The following is a 17,347-nucleotide window of genomic DNA, read 5'->3' as shown; positions in this document are numbered from 1 at the left end:
GAACTAATATCCGATATAAGGTTTTTCGGAATTATTTGTGTATTATATTATATATTTGACCACTCTCACACAGTCACACTATTGAAACTGTAACTCTCACTGAATTTTATCGCTAGGTGCAGTAAAAGCCAACTCCGCAGTCAGCTTTGGTTCCATCCGTTTTTCTTCTGTTTCACACTATTAAAAGAAAGTAAGTTCGCTGAAGAAACTAAAAACCATTACGATCGAAACCTAGAACATGTGAATGAAAAATTGTAATTATCATTGAGGTTTTGAATTTATGACCCAAAAATGCTGCATTTAACCAGACACACCGATCCCAAATTTGTAGGTACATTAAAAAGCAACTCCAGTTGGATTTAACATTTTTTTGTCATTTTTAGCATATTCGTAAAGTTCTTAAATTTTAGCTCATATAATGAGTATGAATCTTATAACTTAATATCATACAGTCTTCTAAGTAATATGTTATCGTTTATGGCTTTGTCGTCGTGTTATTTTTACAAATGCAATATTTCTTTTCCTCTTTCAAATCAATGCAGTTGGCAGTTTTTGCATACCAATCCAGACGCGAGATGTCTTCCACTTTGGTATCGATTGTATTTGTTGTTATATTATAAACGACCGTAGCTTGAAATCTCGCTTTCTCCGGATTTGCTTCGAAATTTATACGATATGTGGACTCATTCGGTATTTTGATCATTTTCATTTCAACACTATTGATCCTTTCTAATTTTAATTCGGCACATATATCGCTAATATCTTTATTAACCAGATATTGATTCATTTCGTCTAACACTAGTGCCGTTACATCCTTTGCAAGTCCATCGCTTGTGGGTACAGTTTCATATGGTACACAGGTACACCAATGATCGGGAATATTGGCATCCTGACAGGTGCGTTCCTCGGGTATTTCACGAAAAATACTATTACCAGGTGTAGAGCCGTTGACATAAGGTACTTGTACTTCAGGATCCGCTTCTTCAAGTATATGTTTGAGTGTGGCATAAATGTCGTAGGGTGTCGTTAAACGCTGCTGATTAATTTTTAGATTTTTGAAGAAATCTGGATGTTCGTTTTGATACCATGGTGGTAACGATATGAAAAACATTGGTAAACGTTCTTCTAAGAAGCCAGATTTCAATTTCATCAATGAACCGGAACGTATACCATGATCCGAAAAAAATAACACGATCGAACGCTCCAGTACCCCTTCACTTTTAAATTTCTTAAGATACTCCAACACCTTCAAGTCCATTGTTGCTGCCGTATCGAAAGCATTATGACTAAATGAGTTCATCCAAAACAGTCCGAAGGTGTGTTGTTCCGTAAACACATTCGCGAATTGTAATGCACTATCGAAAATGTAATCGGCATAATGTCGGCGGCCAACACAGTATGGTAGACCATCTTTAGATTCTACTTTCAGTGCTTTTTCAATACCCAAAGTCATGGGACGTAGATAATAATCAGTTGGTGGATGCTCAAATCCTATCTTCAAACAATTAAACGTATTTATATCCACCAAATCCTCCGAATATGCCGTTATGTAACCGGCTTGTTTAAAATTATTCCAAATAAAGTTACAAATGGGTTGATTAAGTCCGCCTACCGTTGTAGGCTTGCATTTCTCATGAGCCATTGATTCATTGTAAGACGTTAGCAGTGGCATCAAATTTGGAAAAGTGTTATCACCGACCTGTGTTTACATAGAGGAAAATAAAAATTATTCATTAATGAGCTCTCTACTCGTATTATAGATAGAGAGAGAGATATAGTATAGAGAGATAGAGAGAGGGCTTTTACCAAAAACATCAGATTTTCATTAAGATAACTTACAGATTGGCCAATACAAATATTACAAAGCCAAAAGTAAGTTTGAAAATCTCGTATTAGGCATATTGGTATTGAGTGGTATTTAGCGGAGTATATGTCCCTTTTTCGGCTCAAGAACAGATTATTATCAGAAAAAGGCGCTCTCAAAAATGTTTTAAGATATCCGATATGTTCGGCATAAAATCAAAGGGACTTTCGAAAATCCTTATATTTGGTATATGTGGGCATACGGAAGTACGAGTATTGACCCGATTTTTTAACATATTAATCACCAATACATATATCTACTAAGCTAAGCCTTAGTTCACAATTCTAGTACACAACTCTCACTTACTTTATTATAACCATGAAATTCAATCCATTCCTCGCTTATATCCAGATACTTAGCAGTCAGCGGCATTGTGCGTCTTAAATTTATGCGTGACATACTATCAATGCCCACTAGGAGTATGCTCGGCTTTCTTATAGTCGACGGTCTCGCACTTCTAACATTCGAACTAGCTTTAGAGCTGTTCAAATGCTTTTGTGTTTGTATAAATGAGAAGGCGTCCGCTTGAATTGATTTTGTGTCAATATAACACTCAGTAACCATATATTCTATATCTATGGGGACCAGAAAGTCCTGTTCAAATGTGGTGCAATTTAAAAGCCTGCAAAGAAAGATTATTATCACTTAATATCGAAATCTTTCATAAATCTTATTATTCGTAAAATTATGTATGAAAATACTCAATACAAGCCACTCACTTATGCTCTTTGTCAGCCGTTTCACCACTTCCAGCTCTGATAATTTGCCGATAACAGCAACGGACATCTGCGGCACTGGCATTTAATGGTTTAACGGCTCGCTCTATGGCCTCCATATTCATGTGTAGAAGGTATTGTCGTGCATTAAGCTGATAGCTGCTTGTAATGAAAGCCTCGTCGTTGGTGCAATCTTCTTCTTCTTCTTAATTGGCGTAGACACCGCTTACGCGATTATAGCCGAGTTAACAACCGCGCGCCAGTCGTTTCTTCTTTTCGCTACGTGGCGCCAATTGGATATTCCAAGCGAAGCCAGGTCCTTCTCCACTTGGTCCTTCCAACGGAGTGGAGGTCTTCCTCTTCCTCTGCTTCCCCCGGCGGGTACTGCGTCGAATACTTTCAGAGCTGGAGTGTTTTCATCCATCCGGACAACATGACCTAGCCAGCGTAGCCGCTGTCTTTTAATTCGCTGAACTATGTCAATGTCGTCGTATATCTCGTACAGCTCATCGTTCCATCGAATGCGATATTCGCCGTGGCCAACGCGCAAAGGACCATAAATCTTTCGCAGAATTTTTCTCTCGAAAACTCGCAACGTCGACTCATCCGCTGTTGACATTGTCCAAGCCTCTGCACCATATAGCAGGACGGGGATTATGAGAGACTTATAGAGTTTGGTTTTTGTCTGTCGAGAGAGGACTTTGCTTCTCAATTGCCTACTCAGTCCGAAGTAGCACCTGTTGGCAAGAGTTATCCTGCGTTGGATTTCTAGGCTGACATTGTTGGTGGTGTTTACGCTGGTTCCAAGATAGACGAAATTATCTACAACTTCAAAGTTATGACTGTCAACAGTGACGTGAGTGCCAAGTCGCGAGTGCGACGACTGTTTGTTTGATGACAGGAGATATTTCGTCTTGCCCTCGTTCACTGCCAGACCCATTCGTTTTGCTTCCTTGTCCAGTCTGGAGAAAGCAGAACTAACGGCGCGGGTGTTGAGGCCGATGTTGGTGCAATCAGTATATTTATAATTTTCTGGTACAAATATTTTTAGCTCTTCCTCGGAAAAGGGATTCACATAAGGCATACAACATTGCGAAGTGTGGATGTAATATTGTGATTGCGCTGGACCTAAAGAGACGCATTAAAATTATTGTTTTATAGTTGTTAAAATGTTTTTTTTTTTGTATAATAACCATAAGCGTGTAATGCCAGCGCTTTCAGCTGTTACCAAAACTCTATATTGTAAATGGAATAATAATTTCCATGTTATTAACTTGGAATATAGGGTCATAAACTCACTTAGTTTCATTAATAATTTCTGCTTCATATACGAGATAGTACCATAATTCTTACAACCGATTGGCATGATGTTAACCAAAATATTCTTACTTAATTTTGTTGAGGCAACTTCCTTTGGGAGATATATGCGAGTTCATCTCAACCGAGGAAACGAATTTTAATTTATTAGTTGTATGAAGTCAAGTTCTTGATCAAAGAATTAGGCCGATTTCATTCATATGAGGCGATAAACTACCTTATAGTTATGAAACCATACCCGCTCAATTTCATCAAAATATCACACATTTGAACTAAATAAGTGGCTGAAAGTCAGGTGGAGAGTCTGAGACTACTAAAACGGGCTCAAAGTAACATAGGAAATCGGATATATGCACATCAGCTTTTACCCATTTTTGACAGAAGATTTATCGAAAAATATTTTCTCCTATGTTTATAAATATATTTCCCAAATTGACCGAAGTTTTCGGTAAAAGTCATTCATCGCCGCCGAGGTCAACATATGCAAGATTTATGCAGCGATTTTGGTTGAAATTTATGGGGTAGTTTCCAGTATTTTCGAAATATTTTTACTCTGAAAATTATTAAGATAGTTTTCTTACTCACACGTGTTGCGAAATGTTTGTACTTACGGCATAATATCTGTCCATATATAAAATAATGCGTGAGTATGAGAAGCTGCCGGGCAAGGGTATTGCTCGAAAAGTCTACGAAAAAATGCGGCAACTTATGGAAGGTCTTACTCTTGTAGGACCAAAAGTGGTGAGCTAGTGGCTGCTGTTCAGAGGATACCGAAGTTATGAAGGGAGCATTTCTTCAGGCTGGAGCGGCTGTTGGATTACCGGCCGAGCTATTCAAATACGGCGGCGAACAACTGGCAAGGTGTATGCATCAGTTTCTTTGCAAGATGTGGTCGAGTGAAAGCACGTCCGATGATTAAAACCGTTACCAAACTGATTGGACCTTATCAGTGTGGCTTTATACCAGATTTTCACCACGCGCCAAATCTTGGAAAAGAGCTGTAAAAAGAAGATCGACACACACTACCTCTTCGTAGATTTTAAATATCTGAAGTTGATATCCTCGCAGAGCTAATAACGCTTTGTTAACTGACATTGAACAACACCAAAAGAATGAGCTGTACGAGATAGGGGCGACTTTGACATAGCTCAGCGAATCAAGAAACAGCGACTGCGCTGGCTAGGTCCTGTTGTCCGGATAGAAGGGAAGCAGAGGAAGAGGTAACAGGCGAAGAAAGACCTAGCTGCACTTAGTAATACCGAAAACAAAAACTTACTAAGGCGCTGTTGTTAACTTGGCTATAACCGCGTAAGCGGTGTCTATGTCCGTAAAGAAGAGGAAGGAATGAAGGAATATATAATGACGACCGTTGAAATAATAACGACATAGTACTTATTAAAATTAAAAGAAAGAAAGTAAAACAAACAATTTAATATCAATATTTAATTATTGGCGGTTTGGCATTGGCAAATAACAACATGTGTTTCAATTCAAAGAAGGACAAACACAGTTTAGCTATCTATCCACATGCGAATCGGAAGAGCTTCTGGATATTTGAAAACCCCAATTGTGCTACACACGCAGCAAATAAAAAGATAACAAGAAGTTTGGAAAAATTTCAAGGGCGTTGAGTTCATTAAATTTGAGAGAGGATGAGGCTTTCATCACGAGTAAATTAGAGTTTGCGCGTATCTTTTTCAATACCGTTTTCTTCTTAAGCATACTGTACCTAGTGATAGCAGTCATTCCAACTTTCTCCATTATCGCCAACGCTTACGCGTGTTTCTCTCATAAGCAAACATATCGACATTACGCATTATAATTCTGCCGCTACAGCAACAACAATAACAACATCATGCATTATTTATTCTAACGGCGCGTGTGAGTCGCTTAATGACAATAAGCCATACTTATCACTGTGGTAAAATTCCATGCCTGTATGTATAAACTAGTAGAAATTTTAGAAATCGAATATGCCAAGGGTAAAGCAATTTGAAGCCAGCCTTTGAAAAGACAAACATACATACCTTTTAAAATCACTTAACAGTTTACTATATAATGCTTTAACTAATATTAGAAAACATTTGTTTTCTTTGATCTGTCTGTAATAAGTAAATATTGTACATGGCTTTGAAGCTCACCTTTATAATATTCATTTTCAATATTTATCTAAAATTCAGAATTAAATAACGCAATTCCTAACAGTAAAGATAAATATTTTCCTAATTTGTCAAAGTTTTAACTCACTATCAAAAAATGTGTTGTTATATTTAGTTGTGTGTTAATAACTACAAATTTAAATAATAACTAATAAAATATATTTTGTTATTCACAAAGAAGATTTCAATAATATTAACGTTTTCTAATAAAAATCTAACAGTTAAAACATTATTTAATTTAAATTTTTTTTAAACAGTTATCTACTATTTTTTGATTATATAACAGCTGATTTAGATTTAAAAAAATAGTTGCAATTAATAATATTGTGTAACATGGCGTATCAGTAACACTTCTTTAGACAGCATGCTCTATTAGTGCTCTTTGTTGGCTGGCACATACATATATACATACATATATACTATAGCGTTTTGCAAATCTGAAAACTTTTCTTCAATTTTTATATTAATGTTGGTTAGTGGGTTGAAAGTAGAGTTTCAGTTCTGGCCGCTAGGCCGCATTTCATTTGAATGTTAAACTATTTACAGACGCATGTTAAGCTACTATGTTAGCTGTACATTATTATGTTAATGCCAACATATTTTACACCGAGTGACGTAGAAAATTTTATAAGTTCTCAGGATAAACCAAAAACGTTTGAAAGTGTAGACTTTTGCAAACAAAAATATAATTTTTTGTGTTAAGGGGTACATGGGTTTAATGGTTTCAAAAAATCCATTTTTTTTATTGTCTTATTAAATGCTACAACACCAATAGACTATTGTGCTAAGCTAAGCTTTCAAGTTGATCCCAGTAATAGGTTCGGAGAGCAGCCTTAAGAACTTGTGCACTCGAGGCTAATTAGGCTAATTGCGCCGTCTTTAGACGCGTTTTTCTCGAAACTGTGTTTTTGAAGTCGTTGGCAAAATTTCTAGAGAATTACTCAGCCGATTTTCATCATATTTTACACAGGTCTTTGAGATACAATTCTTAAATACTTGGACAAAGGAATTATTTTCGATAACAATTATTTGAAAAAAATTTCATTTTTTTGAAAAATGTCTGCCAAAAATCCACTTTTAATTTAATTTCCTTTGTCCAAGTTCTAAGTTAAGGTTTAACACGTATTTTTTCACTTAAGATGATCCTGTAAGATCATGATCTCGCCAACGTGGACGCAAAAAATTTTAGATTTCTTCGTTAATAGTGTATGTTATTAAAAATAAAAAATTCTAATAAGATATTTAATTTTTTTATGAAAAAACGTTATTGAAAAAAGGCTATTTTTTACCCGACAAAACCCATGTAATCCCTTAAGACAATCTTTTTCTGCCACTTCAAAATATTTTTGTATAGGCATTCTCACTAAATATGCTGTTAACTGAGTGCTATGATTCTAATAAATTTTATATCTCGAAAACGAATAAAAAGCACATTACGATCACACTTACCGTGTTTGGCATTTTTATCCACTCCGTAAAGTACTGTGTGATACACATTAGTTGTATAACTAAATGGATCGTAAAGCAAATGCAATGTTAAAATGAGCATACACAACACCGAGAACTTCGTGAATTGTTTAGATTTGGCAACTGTTACAAACTGTTCTGACATTTTCAAATTTCGCCATTTTTTAGTATCACGTGAGGTGCACTTTAAATTGGGTAATTTAATTTTCATAACTATTTTTTTTTATTTCACTTTCTTACAATTCCTTAGTATAGTTGTAATTCACTATTGAGGTTATATATAGTTCTGTCGAACTCAGTTTTATAACTGAAACTTTATCAATATGATGCTGTTTTTATAATTAAGACGAAATATAGAAAATTCTATGAACGGCAATTAAGTGAATAAGAATAGAGTAGTAAGATTTGCATGTCTTTACAATCTACAGTACAACCTCTTTAATAATAACTCTAAATATATTTGAGCAATTTATTAGCGACTACTACTTATATACTTGTGTATCTTTTAATGCACATAAAAATATTTTTATTTATTTATAATCAGAGATAATACTATATACCGCATTATGATTATAGAAAAATGCTTTCAAGTCATGAGGTTAAAATCTAGAAATACTCATTTATTTAACCATATTTTAGGTTCACAAGTACCAGGTTTAACTGCTGAGACAATAACCAAAAGTATTTCCATAGGCAGCTGGCAGCTATATTTATTCATCTATTTATATATGTTTGGTATTTGGTATAAATATTTACCCACCTCTTTTTGTTTTTCTATTTAGGCTTTGTTTAGCAGTTATTTTTTTATTTTTGGATTCTTGTGCGCAAATGTTGTCAAAGCAGGTGTTTTTTTTTTTTTGTAAAAAAATTAATTGACTTACTTTATACTTTTTTTATACTTTGAAACGACGATGCATCCTTTTGGAGATTACTATATCAGCTTTAAATACTTGTATACCTTTCAAAGACTGCACTCACAGAACACTAAAATGCCTACTCATTTCTTTATTGAAATTTTCGAAATCCCAGGAACACATATACCAGGTCAAATATGGAGGCTAAATACGAGGGCTGCTATATATATATTTTTGGCCTAGGCAACACTAAGTGTTGCCAGGTGCAATCTGACATTTCCATTGAAAAGTTTGACATTTTTTAGCATAACATCACTCAGAACGTTTTGTCATTTAATAGTGAATTGTTTTATTTACAGGGAATTAAAAAATTCATCTCGGCCAAAAAATGGAATTAACTCGTGAACATTTTTGTGCGATCATTTTTCACAACTTTCGACGTGGATTATCACGACAAGAGTGCATCGATGAACTAAAATCTTTGTATGGCTATGAAGCACCATCCTATAGTACTGTGAAAAACTAGTACAACGAATTCAATCGTGGCCGACGCTCGCTTTAAGACAAATTGCGTGAAGGTCGTCCAAAAACAGCCGTTGTACCAGAAAACATCGATGCCGTACGTGAACTGATAATGCAAGACCGTGATGTAATATACCTTCAGATAGAGGCATGCCTATGCATTTCTCCTATCAGCATACATTCGATATTGCATGAACACCTGGCCGTAAAAAAGGTTTGTTCTCGTTGGATTCCGCACAATTTGACAATCGCTCAAAAAAGGCTCGTGTGGATTGGTGTAAAGAAATGCTGGAAAAATACAATCGCGGTGCTTCAAAAGACGTTTATAAGATCGTCACAGGTGACGAATCATGGATCTATGCGTATGAGCCCGAAACAAAACAGCAATCGACCGCGTGGGTCTTCCAAGACGAACCAAATCCAACGAAAGTTGTTCGTGGAAGAAGCACTTTGAAGAAAATGGTCGCCTGTTTCTTCGGCAAAACTGGTCACGTGGCGACTGTTCCGCTTCAGCAACGTAGGATGGTCAATTCTGAGTGGTACACCATCATTTGTTTGCCTGAAGTCTTCGGAGAAATTCGAAAAACGAACAAGAGAAGACGAATCATTGTGCACCATGACAATGCGAGGTCTTGCTGTTGCTGCATTCAAAAACCATGTTTTGGAGGTGTCTCAATCGGAGTGGAAAAAGTGCTTCGAAAATTGGTTTGAGCGCATGCAAAAGTGTGTAAATCTTGATGGAGAATATTTTGAAAAACAATAAAACCATTTTCGTTGATAAATATTCCTATTTTCATTATTAGGCCAGAAATATATATAGCAGCTCTCGTATCGCAAACGGACTTAAAGATATATAACCGATTATTTCGATTAGGTTTAGATATTGGCAACAGCAGTGGTCAACATATTACAAGATAATTTCATATTTCACTATATTAGAAAGTCGGCTTAAAATGTGAATAGTGTTTATAGCCCTGATACTGTAACAGTCAATCACATGCAATTTTTGTTTTGTTCATTCTATTCCGGCAATTTGGACGTCAAAGTTGTACAATATTCTAAAAGCCCATTTGTCGAAAATATCGATAAAATTATAGAAATTTTCGAGTCAAAAAACAAGTTAGAACCTTTTCAGTAAGGGTGGTGCAAAGAGAAGTTCGATGTACCGATGGACCATAAGTTAATGCAAACGACCTCATGGACCGCTGCAAACCAATCACTTGATCCGAATAATTACGTGTGATAATAAGTTGATCACTTACGTTTACGGCAAACGAAAACGGTCTTTATCGAATCGCGGTAAGTCCGTACAAAGGGTGACCAAGCCAAAATTGACGGTTATATGTATACTATAGTATTTTAGGAAATGCGTTACAATAGGCCATACACGTATCGATAGTGACTCGCCAGAAGCTCTGAGAGCTTAGTTGGCACATTCATGTACATCCACCTTACAGCTTGCGAATGATTTTGCTGGTGAAAAATTCGCTCCAAGAGGAGCTTGCAAAGATCGGAACAGCCAACAGTTTTGTTCTATGAGAGTAGCATCATAAAATTACTTCGTTTGGTTCTACAAATAATTAACCTTTTTCAAATGTTAAATTTGGTTTAACATCGTCGCGACGAAAACAAAACCATAACAGTATTACAAAATATGTATTTCTCCATAATAAATATAAATGAAAAATATAATAAAACTAAGTACTTAGTTAATAAGGTTTTAAAATTACTATTTACAATTATAAATTTCGCATCCACTTTTACCTCTTTGGAGGTTGAAACTATTCGAAGCTTTTCTCGAATCGTATTCGTAGCATTATTTGTTACAAATGCAATATTTCTTTTCCTCTTTCAAATCAATGCAGTTGGAAGTTTTTGCATACGAATCCAGACGCGAGATATCTTCCACGTCTGTTTTGATTGTATTTGTTGTTATATTATAAACGACCGTAGCCTGAAATCTCGCTTTTTCCGGATTGGCTTCGAAACTTATACGATACTAGCTTTTTACCCGCGGCTTCGCCCGCAGTAGAGCCATTAAATAAGTATGAGAGATAAAGGGTAAGGGTATAATAATAAAAATGACTCAAAATGATAACTAAATTTTATTGCTTGGCTGAGATCAACAATTTTTAAAAATTCCTACAGACAATGAAGATTCAACACCTTAAAATATGCAACAACTAATGTTAAAATATATTTCACCGTAACAAGAATAAATAATTCTGAATTCTAACAATTTAAAAAAATTAAATACAAAGTATTAATCTAGGATATTTTTGCAGACCATGTTATAAGTTTTCCTGTCGGGTGCAAATATGTGTGAATTCTGGGCATTAGATACACGTGAACAGGCTACATAAAGTTGACCATGAGAGAAGCATGGGTTTTCTAAATGCACTCCTTCTACCAGTAATGGTTGTCCTTGTGCCTTGTTTATAGTAACAGCAAAGCTTAGCTTGACAGGAACCTGAACTCTTTTAAATTTGAATGGAAAGTCAGTGGGAATAATTGGTATCCGAAGTGTTATAACAATATTTCCCTTACCGACACCTGTTAAAATAGTAGCACCAAGTATGTTCTGTCCCAATTTTGTTATCCGAAGCTTTGTTCCATTACATAGCAGAGGAGCATCTAGATTTCGCATAAGCATTACTGGTACATTTAGTTACAATTGAAGTTTATGTGACGGTACACCCTATAGTTCAAGTGAATTTAAAAACTCCACAGGATATGAAGTACTTAGTACCGTATCCATTGAACAATATTCCTTCATTTCTCCTTGAACCTCGTTTAAAATATCAGTGTTGATCATATTAACTATTTCATTTCTTGGTGCTAATATTGCTCTTGCACACAACCACTGATCACTAAACAAATTTTGCTGCAATTCCGGAAAAACATTAGCAATGAAATCCACATCACTTTCTACTAAATTACAAAATTCTCTTGACATTAATATATAGCCTTCAACGTCAACAGCTAAACAACCATCACCAATTTTCAACAACATTTCTGCGTAAAGTCCTGAATGCATGTCATTATGAAGATCCACTCTCATATTAGTTTTCAGGCGGAGTTTTTCAACTGCCGACCATAAGCGTGATGATTTAATGAACGCTTGAATTTCATCTGCTGGTGTCCCCCTCTGAATTACTGGGAGGGTTTGACGGAAATCACCAGTCAATAAAACTACCATGCCATTTTGGATATACCAGATTTTCGCTTCCGAGGCATTTTCTAAGAAAAGCAGAGTAAGAATTAACATCAGCGAGTAAGGTCTAAAATAATAAAATGACTGCTAACCACAAAAATTACGGATTACCTCAAAAATTTGAATAGTTTTATACTGCATGTAACGACAGAAGAAAATAACAATAAATATAGAGAAATTAATATTATTATGTTATTACAACTCTAACATATAATTTCGACCAAATTAGTTATCACAAAAACTGTACTCACGGACTTTTATTTAGATCATTAAAAGAGAAATAATTCTTTCATACAAAACTTTTGTGTATCTTGAACCGCTTTCGCAGCGCAAGGAACGGAAGCCCTCAAAGATAAATAATTTCCCTCGTTTTTTACACATTTACCACTGTTTCTTCGCAGCGTGGTGCTATATAGCCTATAGCCTTCCTCGATAAATGCACTATCCAACACAAAAAGAATTATTCAATTCGAACCAGTAGTTTCGGAGATTAGCGCGTTCAAACAAACAAACTCTTCAGCTTTATAATATTAGTATAGATATTTAATTAAACTTTAAGCCAAAAACCCAAGTGGGCAAAAAATAGTAAGACTTTTCAACTTAAATTTCGAACAAAAAGAAGATCAATTGGACCCAAGAAATGTGAAAGCATGATTAGTTTCAAAACACTTAATTTTTTCGAAAAACAGTGTCGCGTTAACGTCTGTGAAACAATATTTTTCGACTACCAGGATATCATAAAAAGTATAGTCTTGAACCTACATATGCTCGAGATCCCGAAACATTAATTCTTAATCGGCCGAATATTGTGGCAAAGATGAGCCGAAACCGATAAAACACGTTAAAGCCGGCCAAAAATCAAGTGATGTTTACAATTTATTTCGATTATCGAACACTCCAAATTTCTTCCGACCAGACAAACTTTTTAATAAGAAATACTATTTGAGTGTTAACCGTCGCTTGCGGTTAAAAAGAGGGCGGAATAAAGGGCCGGTAACTCTTGCTTTTTGCAGGTATACTCAAAAGACTACTTCAACAGATACATATTTATAAATATTATTATTTGAATAGTTTTGATAAAATATTTACTTCGCAAATTCACATTTATTATTTACTGAATATTTTCTTAAATATATTTACTTAAAGCTAGTCGTCCTGGCTAAAGGGGATAGGGGTAGTCAGAGGCACGAAAAAAATGAGAATTTTCAGTATTTTTTTTTCTACTAAATCGTGTTATTTTACAAAAGTAGTAATATGGCATTATTACAGAATGTGTTGACTTGAAGGCACGAAAATTTCAAAAAAAAAAAAAATAATAATTTCAGAAGTTATATTTAGTGGTTTGTGTTGACCAAGTCCCAAAAAAGGTACTTGCGGTGACAACCATAAGTCCTTGGAGATTCATCTAAAATCAATTGGACAAAAAAAGATAGTTTTATAAATAGATAATCCTGGTCCTGATTGAAGGATTTTTTTTTTTCAAAAATTAACAAAATGGCGGCCTCAGGAAATTTTTTTCTAAATTTTTGGGAAAAAATTAACAGTTAATAGGTCTTAAAAAATCTAAATTTTCGAAAAACAAAAATCCTTCGATCAGGCCCGACTTTATTATGTATTCTAAAAGCTATATAAATTTCATTTCTACCGGGCACTTTTCGAGTTACAGTTGTCACCGATTCAAAAGCATAGTTTTGAAAAAAAACGCGATTAAAGTTTCACACTAGCGCTTTGCAGTGCCCGAGCTCTCTTTGTTATGTGTCAAATAACTCAAAACCTAATTATCGGATCAACATGAAATTTTCAGAGAATATTTTTTAAGATAATACACTTAACGGAGAAGCAAAAAAAAATAATTTTTTGAAAATTCTGATTACCCCTAACCCCTTAATATAACAATTTTTTTTTTACATTTAAAGGATGTATGTGGTTCCTTATGTATGGTATATTATTATGTATGGTATATTAAACTTGAACTCATACGAAAAGATAAATACTTGTATGTATGTAAACATAAATTGTGTCTACAATTGGCACTTACGCCTTCGCCAAATGTTGGGCCCAAGTTCCCTTGCAGTTTGAAGTATTCATTGCGATATTAAGTTAGTGAACCAGCGAGGATTTTTTGGTTGTACCTATCTAAACTAAAACTATTCGAAAACTATGCGAGATAAATATAGGGTTATATAAATCCGAGTGACTGACTGTCTGTCTGTCCGTCCGATCGTGCAAGCTGTAAATTGAGATATCTTGATGAAACTTGATATCCGGGCTCCTTAGCGCAAGGAAAATTCGTGGATAGATGTAATCGGGCCACTGCTTAAGAGGGGAGCCTGCTTTAGAACCTTCAAAAAATCGATCTATTTTTTGCTTAAATCGCTTTAAAAATAATCTAAGAATATATCCCCAAAGTCACAGATGTAAATTCGAAATATTTTCGAAGCTAGAAGGAAATTATTGGGCAGCAAGCGAAAACTTTGACGCGCGATTTCTCGGCTTTTCATTTTTACGATTTTTCTTAATTGGCGGGCGGGAGAGAAAAGAAACTAAACGTCGTACAGAATTTGGGGAAAGATGCATCGGGCCATTGCTTCCCAAAGGCAGAATATCAAAGATTTCCTATCCTAAAAATTTGTGAAATTTGTGTAAATTATAACTATAAACCCCAGAAATTTCGCTTTAATCAATCATTTCTTTCCCTCCCAAAAAAATCCTCAAAAATGTACATATCTCCTAAAGCTAGGACAACCAAATTACCCAGAGGACCTACCAATAGTGTGAAAATGAATGAAATCGGATGATAACTTTCTCCCCATATAACGGCAAAAAGTCACAATAAATGAAATGAATGAAGAGACATTAAATTTTACCTCCGCGCATTTTTTGGAGAAATCCCATACCTCAGAACCAGACCGAACGATTTCGACTAAACTTATATTTGACACTTTTCTGATATTTCTATGTCACAATGTGAAAATGGATGAAATCGAACCACAATCACGTCTACCTTTTACATAAAACAATTTTAAATTCCACTTTCGAATAAACAAATCAGGAAGCTTTTGATATAACGGGATAAAACTTTTCACTAATAATTCCTTTGAAGTATACCACCTTATGACCAAATATTATTCGAATCCAATTTACGTCCGATTTATGGTCTACATAATCGACCAAGTGAGCAAACAATTAATGCGATTGTGACCAAGTTTCGCACTCAGTTTACTTTATTGGACATTAAACCAACCACACGAATGCGTACAGTGCGTACAGAAGAGAATATTGCGTCTGTTTCTGAGAGTGTGGCTGAAGACCGTGAAATGTCGATTCGTCGCCGTTCGCAGCAATTGGGTTTGTGTTATTCGACCACATGGAAGATTTTACGCAAAGATCTTGGTGTAAAACCGTATAAAATACAGCTCGTGCAAGAACTGAAGCCGAACGATCTGCCACAACGTCGAATTTTCAGTGAATGGGCCCTAGAAAAGTTGGCAGAAAATCCGCTTTTTTATCGACAAATTTTGTTCAGCGATGAGGCTCATTTCTGGTTGAATGGCTACGTAAATAAGCAAAATTGCCGCATTTGGGGTGAAGAGCAACCAGAAGCCGTTCAAGAACTGCCCATGCATCCCGAAATATGCACTGTTTGGTGTGGTTTGTACGCTGGTGGAATCATTGGACCGTATTTTTTCAAAGATGCTGTTGGACGCAACGTTACGGTGAATGGCGATCGCTATCGTTCGATGCTAACAAACTTTTTGTTGCCAAAAATGGAAGAACTGAACTTGGTTGACATGTGGTTTCAACAAGATGGCGCTACATGCCACACAGCTCGCGATTCTATGGCCATTTTGAGGGAAAACTTCGGACAACAATTCATCTCAAGAAATGGACCCGTAAGTTGGCCACCAAGATCATGCGATTTAACGCCTTTAGACTATTTTTTGTGGGGCTACGTCAAGTCTAAAGTCTACAGAAATAAGCCAGCAACTATTCCAGCTTTGGAAGACAACATTTCCGAAGAAATTCGGGCTATTCCGGCCGAAATGCTCGAAAAAGTTGCCCAAAATTGGACTTTCCGAATGGACCACCTAAGACGCAGCCGCGGTCAACATTTAAATGAAATTATCTTCAAAAAGTAAATGTCATGAACCAATCTAACGTTTCAAATAAAGAAAGAGAGATTTTGCAAATTTTATGCGTTTTTTTTTTAAAAAAAGTTATCAAGCTCTTAAAAAATCACCCTTTATCATCAGGATTTTCGATCATCCGGCTAACTTTAGTCGATATGATCGGCGTTGTATGTGAGTACCTTAATGAAATTTTTTTTTATTATTATTTATTTATTAATTTTAAGACACACACCTTTAGATTCAGAGTAATATACGACTCGTTCGATTTCTTAATCAATATTTTATATTATAAAATTATATGTAATTATATTTTATTTTAATATTTAAGCACAATATAATATAATTATTTTAAATTCAAAAACTCACTTGTACTATCACTTTTATTTACTGTTATTTCGACAGTGTCCTCTAAAGGGCTCCTATTCACATTATATGACATTCGGATGTAAAATAATTGAAAAGTCGTGATAAAGAAGCCCCAAACTAAAAATTGTATTCCTTTTCTCGAATTTCTCGCAAAAGCTTTTAATACATTGTAAGCGCTTCGACTTTCCATTTGTTTAAGAATTTCGTGCTTAGTACGTATTAATACTTCTTTATTCGACATTTTCCAAATTGTGGTGTCACTTTTCTTAGCGTTTTTTGCTTATCAGTAGATACGTTTCTATGCCCTTCAAGTTACTGAATTTAAAAAACCAATCGATCCAAATAAATACCGTTACAATTCGAAAATGTTGCGATTATTTTAATATTTGTTAATACAGTCGAACCTTCTAAAGTGTTACTAAGTACAGTATCAATAAAAAAAGATAAACGCTCGAGCAAGCCAAAAACAATCGGGCAGTGGTCAAATAAACTCTTATGCTGATACATATACATTTCATTGATCTACTTCTGTTCTCCAAGACATGACAGGGCTTAACATCTCCTAAACTTTTCAAAAAGTTTTAAATACTTTTCAGTAAATAAGTTTGAGGTCCAATTGAAAAGATTATACCGGTTAAATGTCGTCCACCTGTGTCCATAGTTGCATTTATTTTGTATTTATGGCTCGCTAAATATTATAATTTGTAAATATAGACTCAAATATATAAACACAGATCC

At 35.1% G+C, this 17,347-nt stretch overlaps 2 protein-coding genes across 2 annotated transcripts in view; both read right to left on the bottom strand.

The window, feature by feature from the left end:
- Positions 1–381: 381 nt before the first annotated feature.
- LOC105224613 (uncharacterized) lies at positions 382–7,668 on the bottom strand. The gene is made up of 4 exons (XM_049449735.1): positions 7,506–7,668; positions 2,584–2,782; positions 2,171–2,486; positions 382–1,699 (listed from the first exon to the last, which is right to left on the bottom strand). The coding sequence occupies exons 1-4, from the start codon at positions 7,666–7,668 to the stop codon at positions 476–478; spliced, it is 1,902 nt and encodes a 633-aa protein (XP_049305692.1). The 3' UTR covers positions 382–475.
- Positions 7,669–10,536: 2,868 nt separating this feature from the next.
- LOC105222147 (uncharacterized) overlaps positions 10,537–17,347 on the bottom strand; it is a 50,017-nt gene continuing 43,206 nt past the window's right edge. The window contains exon 5 of the transcript XR_007421504.1: positions 10,537–10,663. The gene's annotated coding sequence lies outside the window, so the exon portion shown is untranslated. The remainder of the gene's footprint in view (positions 10,664–17,347) is intronic.

Source organism: Bactrocera dorsalis, chromosome 2 (genome assembly GCF_023373825.1).
Source record: "Bactrocera dorsalis isolate Fly_Bdor chromosome 2, ASM2337382v1, whole genome shotgun sequence".
In the NCBI taxonomy this organism is placed as follows: Eukaryota; Metazoa; Arthropoda; class Insecta; order Diptera; family Tephritidae; genus Bactrocera; species Bactrocera dorsalis.
This window is presented reverse-complemented; position numbering and strand designations above follow the sequence as displayed.

What these genes read in the sequence shown, in the direction of transcription:
- LOC105224613 (XM_049449735.1), bottom strand. Translation starts at nt 7,668, where the DNA reads ATGTCAGAACAGTTTGTAACAGTTGCCAAATCTAAACAATTCACGAAG. An exon ending in GGATAAAAATGCCAAACACG is followed by an intron (nt 2,783 to 7,505) that starts GTAAGTGTGATC and finishes CCAATTAAGAAG; the next exon opens with AAGAAGAAGATTGCACCAAC. An exon ending in AATTTCATGGTTATAATAAA is followed by an intron (nt 1,700 to 2,170) that starts GTAAGTGAGAGT and finishes ATGTAAACACAG; the next exon opens with GTCGGTGATAACACTTTTCC.